We start from the raw sequence: 23,019 nt of genomic DNA, 5'->3' as shown, positions 1-23,019 counted from the left end.
ACGGGCATATATTTATTGAACTCGTGTCTCTTGAATTTTATGATATTTATGAGTTAGCCGTGTGGTCCACCTAGATACGATTATGAGATGGATGTTAGTACGTACTCGGTAGGTTAGCTCTGGATGCCCGGTCGTGACAAGTTCGGACTCTAAAATAGGATTATATATTTGGACCTCTTACCGTTTTAAGATTAGTTTTTGACGTGATCAAATTTTGGTGTCAGTATGGAGACCAAACGCTTTAAGTTTTAGTTGATAAACATTATGTAGTGTTTATAGTTGAACAACTCATTTCGTTTTGTCTCATTACTCATAATTAATCTTGTGTGGATAGGTGTATGCCCTTAAGAAGTTCATAGTTGTTGAGTTATAATGATCAGATCCTCAAATCGAAAAGACATTCAGGTATTTTATCACGATTCAATTTCTTATCTAGTTGTAACTGATACCTGATACATTAACTTGAATTAGGTAACCTTCTTGACTTTCTACCCCGTCTAATCTTAACATACCATGCAATTTCATGAGATTTAGAATAAAATTCATAACTTTCTATTTAATCCTGAGGTTCAAATTAAGCCCTTTTTTAATTAAACCACCAATCAGATTGGTTGGAATTTATTAAAACAAATAGTCTTACATGAAACTACCAAAACCTGGTTAGTTGAAATAAAAGAGCAAAAAACAAATAAAGGACTGAAAAGCGACAACGGGACATGAAATTAACAGCTAAAATTTTCTAGTTCCTTAACTTGATTCCATATTCCACACCTCCAAGCTCTCACTAGGTGGTAAGAACAAAGTTAGTTGAATTTTCTTCAGACTGCCAGGAAGTAGCAGGATTTCTGCCTAGTTATCAGCTTCAGTTGACAAAATCAGCAAGTATAACTTGTGCCATGTCCTAAAATCAGGTGTTGAAGTTCAGCTTGAACATATGAGGATTCCCTACATGGGATTGAGCATGAAACACTAATACCGCCCATGTAGAGTTCCCACACATGTAGTCACTAAACATTAGCCCATACAAACATAATCAATTCCAATAAGATGTAGACTAGCAGCAAAATCAGTTGCAGTCACAACTGTTTTCTCTCTTCAATTTTGTTGGTTGGTTATGTCATTAGCATTCCTGATTCTCAGATTTTGAATTTATCTGTATTTAATATCTTTCTAGCCATGGATAGAAGATCCCGAAAACTGTTAAGCTGCTGCACACCAGTAAATAAGAAACAAAGTTTGCAAAAAAATCTGCCAGTTCATTTCCTTCTGTGAAAACATGTTCCACTTGCACAATATGGCCTCTCCTCAGTCTATTGATATCATTCACCACCATAACAATGCTCCAAGCAACCTCCCATTCTCCTTAAATAATTATCTTCATAGTCATAGAATCAGTTTCCAGTATATGAGGATGTAGATTTTGTGCCATGCAGTATTCAAACCCTTTTTGGTAGGAACTGCTTTTGCGATAAGATTGTTTTCATCAGGAATCCTCTGAGCTGCATCATGTATAAGGTCATCATTTTCATTTCTACCACAAAATTTCACTTCTTTCTATTCTGACAAGTAAAAAACTTTGTGAAAAAGCAAAGTCATTCAATGCGAAAACATATGTATGCATCTAATGGAAAATCTTAACAAGAACTTTATAACTGTGTTTATGAAAGCCTCTAACAAAAAGATATGGGCTGACCACGACATGAACTTTCCGACTAATTCTCAAAATAAATAAATAAATAAAGAGACATATTAAACCCGTCGCCATGGTAGCAAGGGCGAAGCTCATCAAAATCATTTTTGGAGTGAGGGAATGACCTGGCAGTAGTCTGATCATCTGCAAAACTTGCACCTACATGATTGTCATGACCCAAAATCCCCAAATAGAGACTAAGTCGCAAACATAAATTAAATACGAAAATAAGTAAGAACAACCCATAATAATTTTCATAATAAGGACATAAAGTTGTCTAAGTGAATATATCTCCCAAACCCTAGAAGTCATATATATAAAGAGCGACTATCTGGAATACAAGTCTGGAGAATACTACATAAAATTGTTCGAAATGAAGATAGATAGAAAATAAAGATAAGAGTAAAGGCCGGTGTTGTGGGACCATCATTAGCTCACCCTGGACTCCAAAGTACGCCTCATTTAACAACAAAACCCCAACCTTTACTCGTGCCCAGAACAGAACCTGCACACAAAAGGTGCAGCAAGTGTAGAGTGAGTACGGGAAGCACGTGTACCCAGAAGCATAGTTGACCGACCCTAAACTATAGCGATGACGAGGGTTGGTACTTCTGATACTCACCTCATTTCTTGTTAGTCTTAAGTTCACTGTTTATAAACATCCAAGTGTTCAAATAAGACTTTCAAATACACAACATAGTCAAATAAGAATGGTATGAAATGCAGGTGATATGTAATGCAATGCAATGGCCAATATGCACCAATATACACACGCTTCTACAGTAGGTTTCACGTGACCCATGGGGGACTCATGAGGTCCATATACTCACCCGGAATTCCAGATCCTCTATATCAACATCGGGTCCCAGCCAATCGGGCTGTCAAATCATCATCACTCCAAATCATGTACCATACTCAATTCGGCCTCTACGGACCATTTCTTATGTTTCATCAACTATATATCATAATGTTATGAGATGTATGAAATGGATATGCATACACCATGCAAATGTATAATTTTTCAATTCAATATCAAGAATAGTTCCTCTTTCATAGTTTAGACGAGATGTGAAATGATAAATTCATAATGAATCAATAATCATAAGTATATGTCAAACATGGCTATCATGAGCCCACATAATCAACAACCATACCAAACCAATAGATATATCACTACCTGCAATGCCCGTAGGCTCAACATACATTCTCCGTCACAAGCACATTCGTTTTACATTAATTACCCACACAAATACACTGGTACCCGCACAAATGCTCGTCACCTCACGAGTACGTAACCCCAATTCCTCATTACGCCCCTTAATTACATTAACCAACTCAAAACACTACATCAAGGGTCTAGTAACTGTCAACTTGCCTGAATCTGAAGCCGAAGATTCACTCTGTGGCTTTCCCTTTCCTTGAGTTTCCGAACGAGCCCAATTTAAGAATACAAACCCATTGACACCCACATTGCATATAAAGGATTCAGGTCCAAATGCCATCCTGAACCCTGAAGGTCAAAACTGTTATTTAAACTTAAAATTCATCTTACCTATAGTCTAAATAGTATGAATCCTAAAAATTATGAGAATCTAATCACAATTGGACCTTTAATTTTATCATTCTCACTAAACCCATTTCCATGCGAAAACCCTTATTGTACAATCTAAATCATGGAAGAAAAAACTAAATAATGGATGGAACCATAAGGAAAATGCTAGATTATGGTTAAGAACTAACCCCAACGTAGAATCTTGAAGATAAAGACTTGAAATCACTCAAATCCGAGCTCTCTAGCTCCCAAAATTGAAATAAGAATGTGAAGTTCGAAGTTGGGGATTTAATTCTATCCAGGTATAAAATGGCCTTCGCGATCGCTAAGCACAACCCGGACCCGACCCATTTTCCCCTCTACGTGATCGCGAGCTCAACGCTGGCACAATTGCGACCCCACACGAGAAGACCCATTATGATCGCGATGAAGGAAGCCAGTGATAGCTAAAACCAGATTAGTTTCTCCAAATCCCGATCCAACACCCGAAACTCTTTCAGAACCCCCCGAACACAAACCAAAAGAGGTCCTCTTGACCTGGTGGTGTTGACCAAGGTCAACTCCAATTAATCAAAATTTTATATTCTCAACCAACGACCCAAATCACACCCAACGCCTGGGGACCCGAACCAACAATCCGACTAAGTCAAAAATCACATTCTGAACCTAATGGAATCGATGAAACTTCAAAAATGACGCATTGACCCCAGATGTTGACTTTGGTCAAACATCTTCGTTTCTTTAACTTGAAACTTTCAATTTCAGCAAAATCAATCCAAAACCCGCCTGATTGCCTCAAGAACTGTGCCACTCATGCCGGCAAGTCATAAATACTAAAATAAAACTATAGGAAGGGTATTTTGGGAATATATGGTAAAAAGCTCAAAAAGGCTAAACGATTCGTTATATCAGATACCACTTAAATAAGCGTTCGTCCTCGAACGGTGAAGGATAGAAGAATACTCGGACTCTCAAAAAGCTAGGGATATCTAGAACGCATATCTGACTCGGTCTCCCAAGTAGCCTCTTCAACTGGACGATGCCTCTATTGCACTTTCACTGAAGTTATCTCCTTTAACCTCAATTTTTTAACCTGTCTATCCAAAGTAGCTACCGGCTTTTCCTCAAAAGCCAATTGCTGATCAAGCAACACTGGATCCCACTAAATCACATAAGAACCATCTAAATGGTACTTCTTCAGCATTGAGTGAAATATGAAAAACTAGGTGAACACTCGATAAGCCAGGAGATAAAGCCAACTCATAGGCCACCTCACCAATACGCCAAACAATCTCAAATGGGCCAATATACCTCAGGCTCAACTTGCCCTTCTTCCCAAACTTCATCACACCTTTCATGGGTGAAACCTTCAACAGGGCTCGCTCCCCAACAATGAACTCTAATCCACAAACCTTCTGATCCGCATAACTCTTTTGCCTACTCTGAGTTGTAAGAAGTCTTTCCTAAATCAACTTAACTTTGTCGAAGGAATCTCTCAACAAATTTTTACCCCAAGGCCTAACCTCGAAGGCATCAGACCAACCAATTGGAGGATGACACCTCCTACCATACAAAGCCTCAATTGGTGTGATCTCAATACTTGAATGCTAATATTGTTGTAAGGAAACTGCACCAAGGGTAGAAACTAATCCCAATGACCACCAAATAAATCACACAAGCTCGAAACATATCCTCGAGAACATGAATAGTCCGCTCAGACTGGCTATTAGTCTCAGGGTGAAAAGCAGTACTAAGCTCCACTCTAGTACCCATCTCTATCTACATAGACCGCCAGAAATGAGATGTAAACTGTGTACCTCGATCCGAAATAATAGAAATGGACACTCCATGCAAACGAACTATCTCTCAAATGTAGATCTTGGCGAACTTCTCTTAAATTGTAGGTAGTCTCAACCGTAATGAAATTTGCAGATTTGCTCGACCTTTCCACATGACCCAAATAGCATCAAACTTGCCAAATGGTCATGGCAATCCTACCACAAAGTCCATAGCAATCCGCTCCCACTTCCACTCGGATATGGTCATCCTCTAAATCACACTACCAGGATTCTGGGGCTCATACTTCACTTGTTGACAATTCAAACACCGAGACACAAACTTCGCATTGTCTCTCTACATTTGTTACCACCAATAATCCTACTTCAAGTCACGATACATCTTTGTAGCCCCTGTGTGAATGGGATACGTCGAACTATAAGCCTCCTCTATGATCAATCGAGTCAGATCCCCCACTCTGGGAACACAAGTCCGACCCTTGATCCTCAAAACACCATCACCATCAAGAATCGCCTCCTTAGAATCACTTCATGACACCTTGTCACGAATCTTAAACAATTTCATATCATCGAACTGCTAAGCCCTAACCTGCTCCAATAAGGAAGACTGTGCCTCCACACAAGCTAGAACTCTACCAGGCTCCGAGATATCAAGTCTCACGAAATGATTAGCCAAGGACTGAACATCCATAGCCCAAGGACATTGTCGATGCTAGACTACCCATACTCACCGCCTTCCGACTCAAGCCATCTGCCATTACATTGGCCTTGCTCCAATGATAAAGAATAGTCATGTCATAATCCTTGAGCAACTCAACCATCTACACTATCTCAAATTGAGGTCCTTCTGATTGAATATATACTAAAGACTACGATGATCCGTGAATACCTCACAATGCACCCCATAAAGATAATGTCTCCAAATCATCAAAGCAAACACTACCGCTGCCAACTCCATGTCATGAGTAGGGTAGTTCTTCTCATGTAGCTTGAATTGCCTTGAAACATAAGCTATCACCTTCCCTTTTTGCATCAACACACAACCAAGACCCACTCCAGAAGCATCACAATAGACCGTAAAGCTCTCTCCTTCGATGGTTATGGTCAAAATCGGAGCGGTATTCAACAAAGTCTTGAGCTTTGAAAGCTCGCCTCACACTCACGAACCAATAAAATGGTACCTCCTAAGTCAATTTAGTCAATTGGGATGCAACAGATGAAAACCCCTCCACAAAACGCCAATAGTAACCCGCAAGACCTATGAAACTCAGAACCTCGGTGACTGAAGCGGGTCTAATCCAATCCCGAACTGCCTCAATCTTCATGGGATCCACCACAATACCATCCTTAGTTACCACGGCCCAAGAATAGCACCGAACTAAGCCCAAACTCGCACTTCGGAAACTTGGCATAAACAGAAGTTCATATAGTAAATTATTCGATGTACTTAAGACTCCATGAGGTTTTATCGAATTTTGGTGTGAATTGAGAACATGAATCAGTTATAAGGTGTAATTCCTCGGTAATTGAGGTGATGAGCTAGGTGGGATTCATCTTTTGAAGTCGGAAATGTCAGCACAAGGTTGGTTATTTATGACTGGAAGATGAAACGGGTCACTATAGACATGAAGAACTTGTTACTACTTTGGGATGACTTGGGACCAGTTCGATTGGCTTTTTGATTTGTAATTCTCCTCGAGCTTTCATTAACTAGTAAAAACCACATTTCAAGCAATTTCTTTCTGTCTACATGGTGACTTCCTTGGTTCACTCAACATCGGGGAAAGGAGTTAACTTACACGTACAAAAATCAAGAAAATGAAAAGGCTTAATGAGAGAAAACTAGAAAAGGAAAAGAAAAGGTGAGAGCTTTAATTGATCTATAAAGAGAATACATACAAATTGCAACAAGTATGAAACTTCCAAAAATTGTAAGGCTGCAATTTAATATAGGAATAACTTGCACAAGTCCAACTTAGCCTAATCTTGGATTAATTAAGGAAGCATACAATTTCATTCTTGAGTATATTTTCATAAAATGACTCATTGAATTTTACACCCCCCAGAACCTTGTCCATGACGGACATTGCCGTAGGCAGAAATTTCAAGAAGATCCATGTCACGACCTGGATGTAGTTTTAAAAGGTTAAATTACAGATAAAACATACAATAGATTGGAAAAAACTTGAACACAAGACTGCATCTACCTGAAACCCGACAATACGAACTTCTCTGAATAAGTTCAGCTTTTGATATATCAGTTCGATTCCCCTTGGATCTATTAACTGTCGCCTGCAGGAAGACAGTAGTACCATCAATTATCTCAACTTTTAGACACACGAAATCGCCAGTTTCTTCCCTCAACTTTCTACCTAAGCATAACCCTTTCTTTTCTCTTCCGGTTTTTCAGCCCTCTTTTGGATGGAGAAAAGGAGCCAAGGCAGGTCACAAAAGTTCCATTTCAATATTGAGATCGACACTGACTCAAAGAAATAGACCAGATTTTACACTTCTAGCAGTCATCAAGGAGCAGTAGAAACTAATAACTTGTCCAGAGAGCATGGATAAAGATGGTTAACCAAGCAGCAAAATGATTAAGGAGATAAAAGCACAAGATAAGCAAGTGACCATAATCCATAAGTACTCCTTGTTTTCTGAAAGAAAAAGTAGGATATGTTTCAAATCATTAAAGAAATATTGTCTTCTAAAGTAGCACATACTATGAAATATTTTTTTGAGAAGGCACATACTATGAATTAAAGACGGATTAACTGAAAACAAATCACACAATAACAGGAAACCCATAACTCATAAGTATGCTATGATGCAGCAAGGAATTTTCAAGATCTCCACACAGCAAGCACAAACAGAGATGTTCTATAAGAGAGAAAATCTCACCTGCAAAACCTGACAATTTTCTAATGTACTTTCTCCACCCTGCAAAAATTTGCCAGATGAACTCAGTCAAATGTCTACTTTTGGAGATTTGGTAGTTAAACCAAAAAAAATCAACAATAAAGCAACCATAGCAAATAATGGGCCGAAAAGACAAGATTAATCTTTTCTAGAAGCAGATATTTCTTATCAATAGAGCACTTCAGAAAATATGACCTTTTTTAACGTACCCAAAGAAATGAAATAAGATGCACAATTTTAAAAAAAATGATTGAAACTGATGGTGTGAATGCTCCTTTAAGGCTAGACGTTGTCGTATAGAGGATTACTAAAATTGAAAATGCAAAACAATTTCACAGCACGTTAGCACTCAAGCGCTCGCCCCTCTCTCAAACCCCCAAGAAGAAGAGAAAAGGAAAGGACAAAAACGGAACAGAATTGAAGATCTTTAGCAACTACTGGCTCTTAAGTGGAGCCACTAACTGTTTAAATTGTACGTTAAGCATGCTTGTAACTTGTATTTTATCAGAAGTACTGATCTGTCTCTCAATCTCATCGTATACAATCTAGTCTTCTTTGACTTCGTCATCCTCTTCTTTGCTTTTCCAAAGTTTAATGAAGTTCCAATCAATTAAGTCTGACCAGAATCATTGGGAAGAAAAGAAAACTATACTTGTTTTTTGTGTGACTCGATAAATTTTGAATATTTCTGCAATCACAGGTCCGATTAAATGAGGTGAGAGAACATGCAAAAGAACCAAGATCACCAAATGAACTGTTCAGTTTTTCATAGATAGTGGGCTGTTCATTTTATCATGAAAGTTTATCAAGTTCTCATCATGTAGTCCATACCAAAGGATGTCCTTGACAGACTAGTATAACAATCCTGCCAGTGAAATGAGATCTGTTATAACAAGCTAAAGATCAAGGGTCATACCCTTTACGAAATGACCAATTCAGGCTTGTAAGAGTGGTATGTAGTAACAATTAACTTTTTCCTTTATCTTCCCTCAGCAGCAAGGCGCAAGCTCCAAACAAAGATTTGGGCATAGATTTGAAAATGTATGTAGTGCGGGTGTCCGATATGGGTGCAGATCTAGAGGCCCTTCATGATCTAAATTTTAAGATTCGGGGGTATGAATCCAGGCACGAATACGGGTGCGGTGATTAGGCTAAAAATAATTCAAAAAACTAAAAATAGAGTTATATGTCTAAATTATGAGACATTATGAGGAAAACTTACAAGGTATTCCGAGAAGAAAATAGTGATCAAGAGAGAATCCTAAGAGATATAAGGAAAAGGATTGACATAGAAATCTCTATATACAAGGTATTCTATTTTCTTCAATTTCAACTTAACTTTTGTTTTGATTATAGAAATCATCGTATATGTCCCGAATTTCTCTATTGACTTTGGTCAAAGTATCCAAAATCATTTGACCATATCCGGTACGGATCCCACACCCACGCCCATGTCGTGTCGACACGGGTGCAGCAGCAAAAGTGAAGAGTCCGAGCAACTTAGTTCATAACATATCATTATCGATTATTAAATATCCCTGCAAGCTCTATTTATTGTTGGTGACACACTCTTCATGACTTAAGTGTGCATGTTACGAACCTTAAACAAGACTACTTTCATATGGTATTTCCAGTTATACCGCATCTCTCCAGTCACTATTCTCACCTGCATTTTAGTCATCTTTAAGTCATTATTCAGACCACTTCTCCATTTTTCTGGTCCAAATTTGGACAATCAAAAATTTCTTAGCACATCATTGGCAACTTTTCCAGCAACAATATTCAGGCAGCTTTTGATGTCTGCTTACATTCTTGTTCAAAAAAGCAAATTCAGATAGGTCTCCCCATCTTGCGTTTAAGAAGACGTGTTAAAAAGTTAGTTGTTAGCACAAAAATGTTATAACACTAGAAGTGTAAAGTTGTTTTTTTTTTTTTTTTTTTTTTGATGACAAGGGAACTCGCAGCCGCTACCCTTTGGGTGCGCACAGGGTAAACCCTACTCCTGTGCAATAACCCGCAAACCACACAGGAGAGATAACCCGCACTAGGCAAGCCCCGTGCGACTAGTGTTATCAAAAGCGAAAAGCGCAAAAAAGCTCTAAGGTCAGCTGGGGCTTTAAGCGCAAATAAAGCGTGGGCTTTAATGAACAAAAGCGCAATAGTGCAAAAATACAAATATATATATGTTTAGTCCAAGATTAATAATAATAAGCATGAATAAAAAATATATGGACAAAAAAATTGTAAAAATATTACGATAAAGTGAAATATCAATCATCTAGCGTCACCTCCTCAAGAGAGGCTCATTGGCAAGGAAAGTATATCTTAGAGCCTTGATGACGACACTGAAGCGCACATAAAGTGAGGCAAAGCGCTCAACATGTTTTGAGCCTTGCTTCAGGGCTTAGGCGCGCTTAAAGCGCGCCTTTGATAACACTGCGTGCGACGAGCTCAACCCAGAAGGCAAATTCCCTGCTATCGTAGGCATAGAAGTGTAAAGTTTTTAAGTTGGATATTGTCTGACAATGGACAAATATAATGCATGTTTTGTATTTATCACTTACAATAGGCTTGTCCTGTATTCATACAGATCTTCGGTTATCAAAACATATTTTCTCTTATTTTTTCTCAAGATTAAAGGATCAATTTAATAAACTAAATCTCCTATGGTGCAATTCTTCATAAATACAAGAATCAAAAAGATGATGAATTAGCAAATAGCTTCTAGAACAAATAGTACTATGAAAACAAGTATGCTGGGAAAGAATTTAAAAGTCAAACAAGAATTAAATAACCTATACCCAAAATATATTAAATTAAGTAGTACCAAAGAAAACCAGTTAAGACTACAAGAATTTTTTCTATACACATGATACATCCTTCTATAAAACAATTTTTACATTTTGCACTTTTATCTCCACTAGGAAACCATTTACAAGAGAAACATGCATTACTATCTAAACCTTTATTTCTTTCGAAGTCGTGATTACAGTCTTCTGATATATTTGCTAAATTATCCATTTGAATTGGTTCGAGGGAATCGAAAGTCTCTGACAACTTTGTATCTTGAAATACACAAAACATGCTGCTGCTACTTAAACTAAATCAGTGATTCCCCAGAACAGCATCAAAAAATCAATATTTAAACAAACCTTATAACTACACCTCAATCCCAAATTTTATGGTTCAGATCTATTCCAACTATAAAGATCATAGTTTGGCTTCTTTTTATATGACTCTCTTACTTTATCCAAACTTGGGACTTGAAAATGGACCAATTATGCTTTGCACAGCTCACAGAACTGTCCATCTTATATGTTTTAAAAAACATACTCCCCCAGATTCATTTAACAAACACTATTTGTAACATATTCAATATTTATAAACCTTTTAGGTTTAGCTTTTCCATTTTAACCTTAAGACAAGTTCTTACAGAGATAAGATTGACTTGCTAAAGACTAAATAATTCCAAGGGTATATGGCATACATTTAAGGGGTCATTTGATAGGATGTATTGAAGAAAAATAATACATGTATTAGCTTTGGTATTATTAAATCCACTAGTGTTTTTCAACCTATGCATAACTAACACCCTATTCAGTGGAGTACTATTCTAATACAGAACAAACCATTGTATTAGCAATACAAGGGTTATTAATACATGGATAAGCATGGTTAAAGACAAACTACCCTTAATACACCAATCCAAACAATGGATAAGAAATAATCTCAGCATTACTAATACAACCTGTTCAGTATTATTCTTATACACTCTACCAAACGATGCCTAAACCAAGTCAAACCTTGCTCTTTCTTTCTTAAACTTCGTACCTGTAGACATCAAAATTTTATGAGACTTCACAAGACGAGTCCAATCCATCTTTCAGACTCTTAAGATTCGTTAGGGTTTCTTGGAGGCTACTCGACCCTAAACCCTAGCTCATGCTTATATAAAGGGACACATATTCCCTTGAAAAGGCATCTTGAAAAACCCATAACCTCATGGGATATTCACAAAGTGACAAGACATTAAATATTGCCTTTCTTCAAAGCCGACGTTCCTATGGATCAAATACATCTCAAGGAGATCCCCTTTTGGTTTATCCCAAAAAAATTGTCTCTTTCTATATTTAGTAAGTTGACAATTCAAACATACAAGTTTATAACCACAAGATTCAAAGGACATATACATATTTAATTTAGAACCACAAGATTCAAAAATCTCTATTTATTTCTTAAACTCTGTGCCTAATCAAACTAAGACACTTAAATTGGGACGGAAGGGCGTATTATTTTATGATTGCATTTTATTTTTCTGCATCTTGAGAAATTTGTTGCAAACAGTACCAAGTGAGAAAGTTGTCATATAAATTGAGAAGTTGGAAGACAAAAGTACCTTAGAATAAGGGACAATATGGTCATAGTCATGGCATAGACAACCAGGACACCCTACAAGCTTCCTAAATATAGTGTTCCCTAACGGGTCTCTGCGCCATCGGTCAGGGTCTCTTCCCTTCACTTTCTCTGCTTTATCCCAGCATTGCTGCTTAACACTATAAGGAAAACTTCTTGGATTGGTAGTCTTAGGTGAAATTTCAAGATTCTCAAACAAAGCTAATTCTTCAGTCACGATTTCACTGTCAAGCACTGAGACTGAGGGTGGAGGAGATAGCCTGGAATTGCGTCCTGATTGGTTAACGGGTCGGGTTCTTTTTGGGGATGATACTTTCTTGTTTTTCCTATTGTTACCTTCTTTGCTTGACCTCATGTTTCTGTATATTTTTGCTCAAGTGTGAGGCTATGTCAGCGTTAGAAGTTAGAACCTTTTGGAATTGGACACCTGTTTGAAAGGGGTCATTTGCACTTTTATCCCACCATAATTGTTGCTCCTCGAGACAAACAATTTTGTCCGTCCCGCGCTGCTCAAGATAAATAATTTTTTCGCGACACATAAAATTATATTTTTACGTTGTAATATCTCACAAGTTATGTCGGATCCTAGCTAGAAATAAATTTGATTTTGAAAGACAAAAATTAAAGACTAGCTCATTTGGATTAGTAAAAATTAAAGACCATCCTATTTGAATGTCCCGGGCTGCTCGAGACAAATAATTTTTTACGTCCATGCTGCTCAAGATAAATAATTTTTTCGGGGAATATAAATTTATATTTTTAGTTTATAATATCTCACAAGTTATCTTGGGATCCTAGCTAGAAATAAATTTGATTTTGAAGAACAAAAATTAAAGACTAGCTCATTTGGATTGGCGAAAATTAAAGACCACCCTATTTGATAGACAAACCGTGCAATTTCTTCGTGTGAATGCGGACATATGAATTGGGCCTACTGAATATTGATCAGCCCAACTGGGTAATACTGAAAGGGAATGTTCCTTAATTGCACAGTTTATGCCCTTAATAACAAATTATGAGGATATTATTGAGTTTACAAAACACAACGACTGTTTTTTCACAAAACATATCATACATACATGCATACACTAGTGGGCATACATACATACAGTCATACATGCATGCATTTTCGTACATACATACATACAATAGTCATAGTACATACATATATACAATAAAAATCTACTATAAAATGAAATTTTAGCGATTTTTTGCAACAATTTAATTGCTGAAATTTATATTAGTGGGCTTAAGTCGTTATATCGCGTAATTTTCCCATTTTCCTAGCTATGATAAAATAGGACCCTGATTACCCTATATAATGTTTTTTAACCAGACTTTTAAGAGCTTTTGCACTAGTGTTTTGAGAAAACATACAAGCCCTTGTTAAAAACGCCTAATAGCTGGAAATTACCTTAAATACGTACGCGCAATTAGCACATGTCGATTATGAAAAAGGGTCAAATATACCCCTGTACTATCAGAAAAGGGTTAAACATACCCCTTGTTGTACTTTAGGTTCAAATATACCCCTGTCGTTATACTTTGGGCACAAATGTATCCTTCTTCCGTTAACTTTGTTCAAGTTGGACATCCAATCCTATATAGCAATGACATTTGATGAGGTAGATACCACGTGACATGCCACGTCAGCGTCCCTAACCCATTTTAACCCTCCCCTCTGTTTGTTCTTCCGCCACTAAAATTCCTTCCCCTCACTTTACCCATTGCCACCATTACCACCATATAATTAGAGCTCTGGAAAAATGTTCTTCCGGTGGACTGTTCTTACTCGTACTATTTTTCAAGAACTCGTGAACCTCCCCCCAGCCGCCAGATCTGATACATTACCTACTTGTACTGTTCTTTCCTCCTAAAAGTACAAATTAAACAGCCAAAAAGGAAAAAATTAACAATTATTCAATTTACAGTGAGAAAAAGAAGAAGAAAATTCAAAATCCCGCCATGAAAATGGAGAACTGACCTGCATTTTGTTTAAGAAATCTCTCTATTTTTCTCAGCTTCTTGTTGGTTTTGCTTAATGTCCAAATGGAAGAGAAGATATAATAAATGTGATGAACTGAACTAGAATGTTATAGCGAATGTAACTGTTTTAATTGTATTTTGATGATTAATTAAAATGCCATGCTTTTTACTTCGAACAGTCCACTGGAAGAATATTTTTCGGAGCTCTAATTATATGGCGGTAATGATGGCAATGGTGGTGGAGGAGAAGGAAATTTTAGTGATGGAAGAACAAATAGAGGGGAGGAGTAAAATGGGTTAGAGGCGCTAAGGTGACATGTCACGTGGCATCCACCTCATCAAATGCTATTGCCACGTAGGATTGGATGTCCAACTTGGACAAAGTTATCGGAGGAGCCGTATATTTGTGCCCAAAGTATAACGGCAAGGGTATATTTGGACCTAAAATATAACGAGAGCTATATTTAACCCTTTTCTGATGGTACATGGGTATATTTGGCCCTTTTCCGTATCAATTAAGATTTCAGTTTTATTTGTGTATCTGTGACTCACCGATAGATATAGGAAGTAAGCATAGTATTCCCTTTGGCCTTCTCAGAATTTGGAATATTAATTCTGTGCGACACCACCAGTTTCACTCTTAATTCCACGCCCTGTATCACTCTTATATTCCCAACCAACGTGGCCTATTAACAGCTCCTGTAGCATAAATAGAATCAGTACATTGGTGTTCATCCTGTTGGTTTAGAGGATTCCTTTTAATTGGAGATCCAATCCTATTACTACTAGGTTTTTTATCTGTAACCACTATCCTTAACCTTCATTATTGTTAGCAACAAGGATCTTGCCCTTGTCTACAACATATGCAGCTTCTTCACCATCCACCGGCACATAATTATTGTTATTTTTATTGCCTGTAGCTACAGTTTTGTACCATACTTTTCAACCATAGATAGCTCCATCTGCCCAGAGGTCACAACTGCATTAGAAACCAACTGTTATCCATATTTTCAGTAATAATTTGCTCATTTGCTCCCTCTGCCATATGCTTTCCATTATTCAATTTTTTCACAAGCTGAACATCATCATATTTAGATTAGTCTGCACCATTAGTACCACCTATAACACCTCCGTTTCCAACAATTAGCTGCTGCTCAGAATTGACTAGCGATGCACGATCAATGTTGTTGGATTAGCTACTTATTTTGGACCACAACCTGTTGCATAACAGTTTTCAGTGGTATTTTCTGCTACAGCCGGAAGCTGCCTAGAACCACATGCAGTTTGTACATCTTTTCCAGCCATCAAAGTATCTCCATTAAGATTAATTGAATTATCATCATATTTCTCAACATAAGAACCATTCTCCACAATTTCTTCCTGATCATTACCATCTTCCTTTCCCAATAAAAACGGAACCTCCTCATGACCGTGATGTTTACGACATAAACAAAACAAGGGCAAACTATCATATATAAGTTCTTCATAGTGCTCCAAAATTTACCCTATTTTCTCATCAATGTAATGAATCCGACTTCAATGAGGCCGTTTGTTAAGCAAATCAAGCTCTACCTTTATCCTAGTTGTATTTAACCAATAGATATGGGTTTACCAGCTGCTGATCCAATGGACAAAAGGAACTGTTTGACATCCTTGCCACTTGTGTAGCTTTATCAATAGTCATGTGCCACTTGAGATAAAAAATACGATAAGATCATCTTAAAAGTTTCAGTCCCCTTGTAATACTTCAGCCAACCAAAACGATATGATATCTTAGTTAGGAAAGACAACAATTAAAATGAGCTATCCTCATAATCCATCTTCCAGACTTAGTTGACTAGGCTAGAAATTTAGAGCCCGTTTGGATTGGCTTATAAGTTAGTCAAACCAGCTTATAAGCCATTTTTAACTTATTTGAGTGTTTGACAAAAATAGAAAACAACTTAAATCAAGTTAAAAAGTACTTAAAATAAGCCAAAACCAAGAAGTTGCCAAAACCAAGAAGTTGCTAAACCCCAACTAATTTTTTTTTTGGCTTAAAAGTCATTTTGGTTTGACCAACAACTTTACCCTTTTATCCCTTATATTTTTTGTTAATTCCAATACTACCCTTACTTCTAAAAACCCTTTAAGCACTTTTATCCAAACACGTAACTGTTTATTTATAAAATAACTTTCAGCACTTAAAAAGTACTTTAAGCACTTATGCTTAAAAGCCACTTTTTTTCAGCTAATCCAAACGGGCTCTTAATAAGCATATCCCAAAAGTAAAGTCTTTACATCAGTGTATGTTTAGCTTTACATTAACTACACGCAGATGTTAAAAGTTGAGTCTCTGCTCTTTACAAGAGAAGAGAGGCGAGGAGATTAGAGTAAAAGAGGCAACGCACTACTCTCTATCTTCCCGCTTCGGTGCTGTTTCAAATTCCCTGATGAAAATACCAATCACAAGTCTGTTTCGATCGCACATCCTGCCAAAACAGAAACTCATTCAGGTACTCTTGAATGTGGACCCAAATCATAGCGTTCCGATTTTCCTTTTGGCAAGTGGACGAGCACATACAACATATTATGACCCACATCTACAAGCACACTTGGTAAACAACGAGACTACTGCACCAATCAAGTATCAAGCTATTTCATCGACTTACTTGTTGATGCCTAATACAAATCAACTATGTTACAACCGAGAAAGCATAAAGTCTATTGCTCAACTCAACACTAAGAGCGAATAGCTTGGCACAGAAATGCATCGAACAATACAAACAGTCAACCTAACTTGCAGAAAAGTCACAGCAGAATCAGCTAAACACATTTAAGTATACTGCAGCAGAAAATTCTACGTCTTTGTAGCAATGTATTAGGAAAATCAATGAAAGAAGGCAGAAAAGTAGAAAACCAAAAAGAGAATGATGATAAACTTACTGTATTATTTATTGCATTGCTTCTTACATTGTCTTAAAATAGAAGACTACATCTTTATTTATCGATCATAAACTTAGAAAGAAAGTAAATATTTTATAGAATATTCCTAAACTAAAACAAAATAAATATTTTAATTAATAATGTAGGTCCTAAAGTATAAGGAAAGCAATTATTATAAATTATCTCTAAATATATTTGACAATTATTCCCAAGAAAATAGAAAGGTTTACATTATTCAATCTCATTCTTCTAGCACGTTCTTATTAATATCCTCACCCAAAGTTGACAAACAGATATATGGCTCAATTTTACATGGGCGGGCCATATTTCTTTTTCAATTTCACAAAATGGACCTGAGCATTATACCTCACCACTAATTTCAACTGTTCCTTCTCTTATTTTTTTTCCTTTTCTTTTCCTTTTTTCGGTCCCCTTTTTAAAATGAATGCACTAAGAGTAACTGATGTTTTGACTTGAGAATAGACCACTGAATTTGAAACTGGGCCAACTTCACCATTACAAATTTGATAGTCAAGCAATTTAATCATTACTATTAAATTAAACTCAATGTGTTTAGCTGAAAAATCATGTAATTTGAAGGTTTTCAGTAGGCGATTCAAGATTATGTCCGCAGTCATCCATCTGAATGCTATTCAGTCATACGAGCTAAAGCATGCAGAAAAAGCTCAATTTTGTTAGAGACCAATTAGTGGTTTCTCATCATTTATGTTCTTGCTTCTGAACTAGGCAAATATTTTATTTTTCTCTACATTGAAGGCAGCGTGATTAGTAGAGGAAAACTCAGAGAGAGAGACAGAGTGAGAGAAGAAGAAGAAGAAGAAGAAAAGAAAAGCCAACGGCCAATTAAGGATGCGGTAAAATTCTTAATTTTAGGCACTGCATACAGAAAATGAAGTATTTTTCTCCTGACCGAGTCAAGTTATTAGTTTAATCGTGACATCTTAATCACTTTAAAGAGTCATGTAGAAGTTCTAAAAATTCTACTTCATCAAAGCATGAGCAATATTCAATTTTATGTCATCCGCATGGAAATTTTTAATGACTAACATCAATGCTCTTAATGCTAATTCATAACAATGTTTCGAGGCCAAAGATTAAGAAAACATAAATAAACTCATAACAGTATAACTAGTATATTTCAGTGTTGAAAGCTACAATGGAGTACCCTTTTAGTTCTATGGATTAAGCAAATAAGAACATATGGTTCTAACTCTTCATTTGTATTTGGATTGTCGAAGTGTAAGGAATTACATTAGATAAATTATCCTGATTATCGGTTCCTATTATGAGCAAGAATTCATGTTACCCATTCTTACCTAAACATTTTAGCAACTTGCATGCCAATCACTTTTCTCATATAAGTTGCACGCATACAAAATCACAGAACATATAGTAACTTACATCATCAAGACCGATGACTGCTAACCGGGACGTAGACCAAGAGAATTTCATAAGAGAAGTGCAGAATGAAATAATTACATTACATAGAGGTTGTGTTCCTTAGCACCAAACCATATTCCTAGTGATTGCTTATAGAACAAAAAATGAAAGATACCTTTGCTTGTCAAAATCTTCACCTTACATATAGTTCAAAGCTTCAACTTGAACCCCGTTGAAAGGAAACCATCTCCTCTGGTAAACAAAGGATAAAACAGACATTTAGCAAAGAAAGAAAGAGTATACAAAACAAAGTGTATAACTAAATATCCCTAAATTGCATAGGTTTGGATGAGTATGCGTGTGTGTGCTTTTTTTTGGGGTGCGGGGTTGGTGGGGGGGGGGGGGGGTTAAGAAAAGGAGAAGTGAAAGAAAACAAATTTCTACAATATTCTAAAGAAAGTCATGTGGAACCAGTCTAACTACTTCACCCAAATGTGAATAACAGTTCCCTGTTGTTGAAAGAATTGATCCTAAAGCTCTAATTGTAAAAGATATACTAAATGCAACTGTGCTACAATATAACCACAAATCAACCAAATAATTGACCTCCTCTTTAAGGTTTTCCTTTGTTCTCCTTTATCTTGACTAAACAGTTTCTTCAGATAACTTGCGTCATCACTGGAATCGAGCTGCACCAGGCTTCCAAAATAGATGTAACTATTGAAATGCAGAAAGCCCTGTAACGTGCCAACTTGGGTATCAACAATCTTTGTGTAACCCTTCTCAATATTAGTCCATAGGAACCGTATATTATCTTGTTCCACCAGAATTTCCTCCCCACTCTTCGAATACGCGAGGGGAACAACAAGAGGACCAATAGGCGTATCTGGCTGTTCAATTGACATAATCTTAGTCCATGACTCCTTAACTCCGTATTCCTTCATCACCCATATGTCCATATGGTCCACAAAACTATCCAAATACTCCCAGTCATCAAGAAAACAATCAAACCAGTAGGAGTGAGATGTGCAAAGACAGCCTCCCAACACGTCCAACTTCACACTGAAGGTTTCATTAGTATACGGGGGATGAGGTACAATCCGACACTTCTCAGTTTCAAGATCAAATGCAACAATCAGTCTTTGCAAAGGTATCTTTATCTCAGTACTAACAACCCAATGAAGTGCACCATTTAGATATGTACCTGATTCATCTTTATGTCTAACTAAATAAGGAAATTCCTCAATCCCTTTCCAAGATTTTGATTTCAAACTGTAAACCTTAACATCAGAGCAAAACCAACCCTTTCTCTCAGTACAAGCAAACTGCAAAATCCCAACAACCTTATAGTCATCATTGACAACATCATATCCAAAACCAAATGTAACATGACCATTTTCTCTACCAAAACTCACAACTGGTAACTTCTTGTACTTTCCAGTACACGGGTTCCATAAAGCAATGTCGTCCACACTATTTGCTATCAACAACAACCCATTGCAAGAACCAATAATCTTGGTAACATATCCACTAGACCTCAAAGGGTTGGTCAATTCTTTCAGAGTAACAACTCTGGAGTTGAGAGAATCAATATTTAGAGAGTAGAAACATCGGTTTTTATATACAAAAGACTCAGTCTCTATAAGGACAACCCAAAGGTTAGAGTTGATTTTGGGTGAATGTTTTAGATGGAATTTAACAAACTCAGGAGTATCAATAAGAGAGGATTTCAGCCAGTACGTCCAACGGAATGGTTCACATTGTTGAGCAGTGTTAGGTCTAAGAAAGAGACGGTGTCTTCATAAGTGATTCAAGAGTCTGTTCAATGCTAGTATGAAATACACTATATTTATGGACAAACATGATTTGGGGAAAAAAAAAAAAAGAGATGGACAAACATGAGAAAAATCAACTAAGTATCTCTTTGATAGCCACCCATGTAATTGGCTGCAATTACATAGTTTGACATGTTTGTCAGGCAAGTAATTATATGATCAGCATGTAATTGAGTGTAATTGGAGGGGATAATTACACTACCCAATCTCAAGGGGTTACTATAGGGTTATTTTTCTAAATTTTTTTCTTTTTAATCTATTTTTATTTCTATTATTTTAATTTCTTTTTCATTTGTACATTTTAAATTATTTTTATTTTTTAAAATATTTTTCTTATATTATTTTTCTTTCATTTTCTTTCTTCTCATTTCCTAACCTTTACTTTGTGTAATTCCATGTAATTGCTCGCATTTTATTTTAATTTTTTCACATTTTATTTTAATTTTTTCTTATTTTCTTTATTTAGTGTGACTACATTATTCTTCTAGTTTTTGAAACTACACTTCCTAATATTAGAAAGAATGAGTCATTAACAAACTTGACATATAACGATTGATGTTATTAAATTAGAATTCTTTAGCTGAATGAGGTATATATATATTTTTACTTTCTTTTGAATTATATTTACTTAAGTTATGTTGCAACTTATTTTATGTTATGTTGGAATTTGACATAAAAGTATCATGGTAAACTTTTTTTTTTTTTTTTGGATTTTGCATTTTAACTTATATTTTTCGGTTTCAATTTATTTGCTTCAGTACTATTCACTTGTTGTCTTACATTGTATATTGTTCATTTTCCACTTACATTTTTGTCAAACATTTGAATAATGTTATGACATTATATATATAAAAATTAATCATTTTGTCAAAATCCAGCCCATGATGTTCTTACAAAATGTGTGCTTTTAATTTCCATAATTAATTAAATTAAAACATTACTAATTTGAAAAATATATACAATTATTTTTACAATATTATTGACACATATGTGATTATTAATTAATATATTTTCAAGAAACAATATGTATCTTAAATACCTAGTTTAATATATCATTTACGTACTATTTGGTTGCCCAAGTGTAATTACATAATTAGATATTTCAAGATACACATAATTTTGAAAATATATTGTAAAAAAATTGATATATACAAATTAATTGAAATAAACACACATTTTGCAATAGTATCACGGACAACATATTTGACCAAAAAAACTAGTATTTAAAATAATAATTTCATAATATTATTTAAATTCGAAAAGGTAATCTACCAATTCTAACATCACTTAGTGTAAGCTGAGTTTGCGTATAACCTCATCCAACAACAAAATTCAACTTTAATTACATGACTCGTTATAAGCCAAGTGTGTGGATGACTTATTCTTTCTAAGATTAGGAGGTATAATTTTTCCTTTTTTAGAATAGTTAGAATAATAACATAGCTAAATGAAATGAAAAAAGTAAAGAAAAACAAATAAGAAGGATGACATAACTAAGTGAAACGAAAAAAATAAAGAAAAAAAAATAAGAAAGACGAAAAATATGAGAAATAATGTAGAAGCACATGAAGTAAAGGTTAGGAAATGAGAAATAAAGAAATAAAAGATGAATAATGTAAAAATAATAATATTTGAAAAAAAAATTAAAAAGTTAAAATAAAAATAAAAAATGAAAAAGAAAAGAAAAGAGATTAAAAATTAACCTTGTAACTACACTATGTAATTACCTGCAATTCTCAAACACCCCCCCCCCCCCCCAACCACACACACACACCTCGTCGAGAAATGGAGAGTGTAATTACACCCCCTCAATTATATGTTGACCAAGTAATTATCGTTAGACAAATATGCCAAAACTGTGTAATTACACTCAAATCCTGTCACACCCCAATTCTGATAGGGCATGATAGGCACCCGACCCTCACTTAGAGCCGAGCTAACCCGCTGGTTCTCGTTATGCTCATAATCTTACTGGACTCTTAATCATGAAATGATATGCATAATGAAAGCTTTTCAAAACATTCTTTTCGTCTTCCTTAACTCTAGTAAAAATCTGTAATAATATGAATCCGTAAAGTAATGCATAATGCTACATCGGCTTGTATAGCTGCTTACAAGGCTAATGTACTGTATACATGACTCTGTCTGCAAAAGTCTCTAACATAAGATATAATATCAAAACCTAAGTTGGGACAAGACCCCAACATACCCATAGTGTGTATGACTCAGCTCATAAGGACATACTCCGACGCGGTATCACTCCGAATCGAATGGAGTCTACCAATCCAGCTAATAGCCTGGAACATCCTATAGTCAAACTCCCGGACAACTTTCCTGCAAAGCAATATGGGGCTGTGTGGCATGAAACACAGCGCCCCCAGGCAAAGGGACATCAGTACGGGTAATGTACTGAGTATGTAAAGCATAATCAATAGCATAATGTAAGCATATGAAATAACATAGTATGGACGAGTTATGAAATAAAAGAGCTAGGTATACCTCTAG

At 36.0% G+C, this 23,019-nt stretch overlaps 2 protein-coding genes across 5 annotated transcripts; both read right to left on the bottom strand.

Annotated features, from left to right (window-relative positions):
• Nucleotides 1–697: 697 nt before the first annotated feature.
• On the bottom strand, nt 698–12,808 carry LOC132044245 (uncharacterized). 4 transcript variants are annotated; one of them, XM_059434734.1, is made up of 5 exons: nt 12,351–12,808; nt 9,555–9,620; nt 7,937–7,975; nt 7,246–7,330; nt 698–1,499 (listed from the first exon to the last, which is right to left on the bottom strand). In XM_059434734.1, exons 1-5 carry the CDS (start codon nt 12,720–12,722, stop codon nt 1,384–1,386), a joined length of 678 nt encoding a protein of 225 aa, XP_059290717.1. In that variant the 5' UTR covers nt 12,723–12,808; the 3' UTR covers nt 698–1,383. The 4 variants fall into 4 exon arrangements, with proteins under 4 accessions (XP_059290717.1, XP_059290719.1, XP_059290718.1 ...); XM_059434735.1 differs by lacking the exon at nt 698–1,499 and adding an exon at nt 6,889–7,164 and having other exon boundaries at nt 12,351–12,806; XM_059434736.1 differs by lacking the exon at nt 9,555–9,620 and having other exon boundaries at nt 12,351–12,806.
• A 3,748-nt stretch (nt 12,809–16,556) lies between these two features.
• LOC132044244 (F-box protein CPR1-like) lies at nt 16,557–20,458 on the bottom strand (the record flags this gene model as incomplete). Its single annotated transcript, XM_059434733.1, has 3 exons — nt 16,557–17,014; nt 18,855–18,931; nt 19,286–20,458. Coding segments are annotated over 2 exons (1,216 nt in total), but the record flags the coding sequence as incomplete, so codon positions are not given.
• Between the last annotated feature and the right edge of the window lie 2,561 nt (nt 20,459–23,019).

The sequence above is a fragment of the Lycium ferocissimum genome, unplaced genomic scaffold (assembly GCF_029784015.1).
Source record: "Lycium ferocissimum isolate CSIRO_LF1 unplaced genomic scaffold, AGI_CSIRO_Lferr_CH_V1 ctg4031, whole genome shotgun sequence".
NCBI lineage: Eukaryota > Viridiplantae > Streptophyta > Magnoliopsida > Solanales > Solanaceae > Lycium > Lycium ferocissimum.
The sequence above is the reverse complement of the archived record's forward strand: the minus strand, read 5'-3'. Positions and strand labels throughout refer to the sequence as shown.

Excerpts from the sequence above, each read along its gene's own strand:
- LOC132044245 (XM_059434734.1), bottom strand. The coding sequence starts at position 12,722 with ATGAGGTCAAGCAAAGAAGGTAACAATAGGAAAAACAAGAAAGTATCA. Across the intron at positions 7,976-9,554 it reads TGAAAGTAGTCTTGTTTAAG|GGTGGAGAAAGTACATTAGA; the intron begins GTTCGTAACATG and ends AAATTTTTGCAG. Across the intron at positions 7,331-7,936 it reads AAAATTGTCAGGTTTTGCAG|GCGACAGTTAATAGATCCAA; the intron begins GTGAGATTTTCT and ends GTCTTCCTGCAG.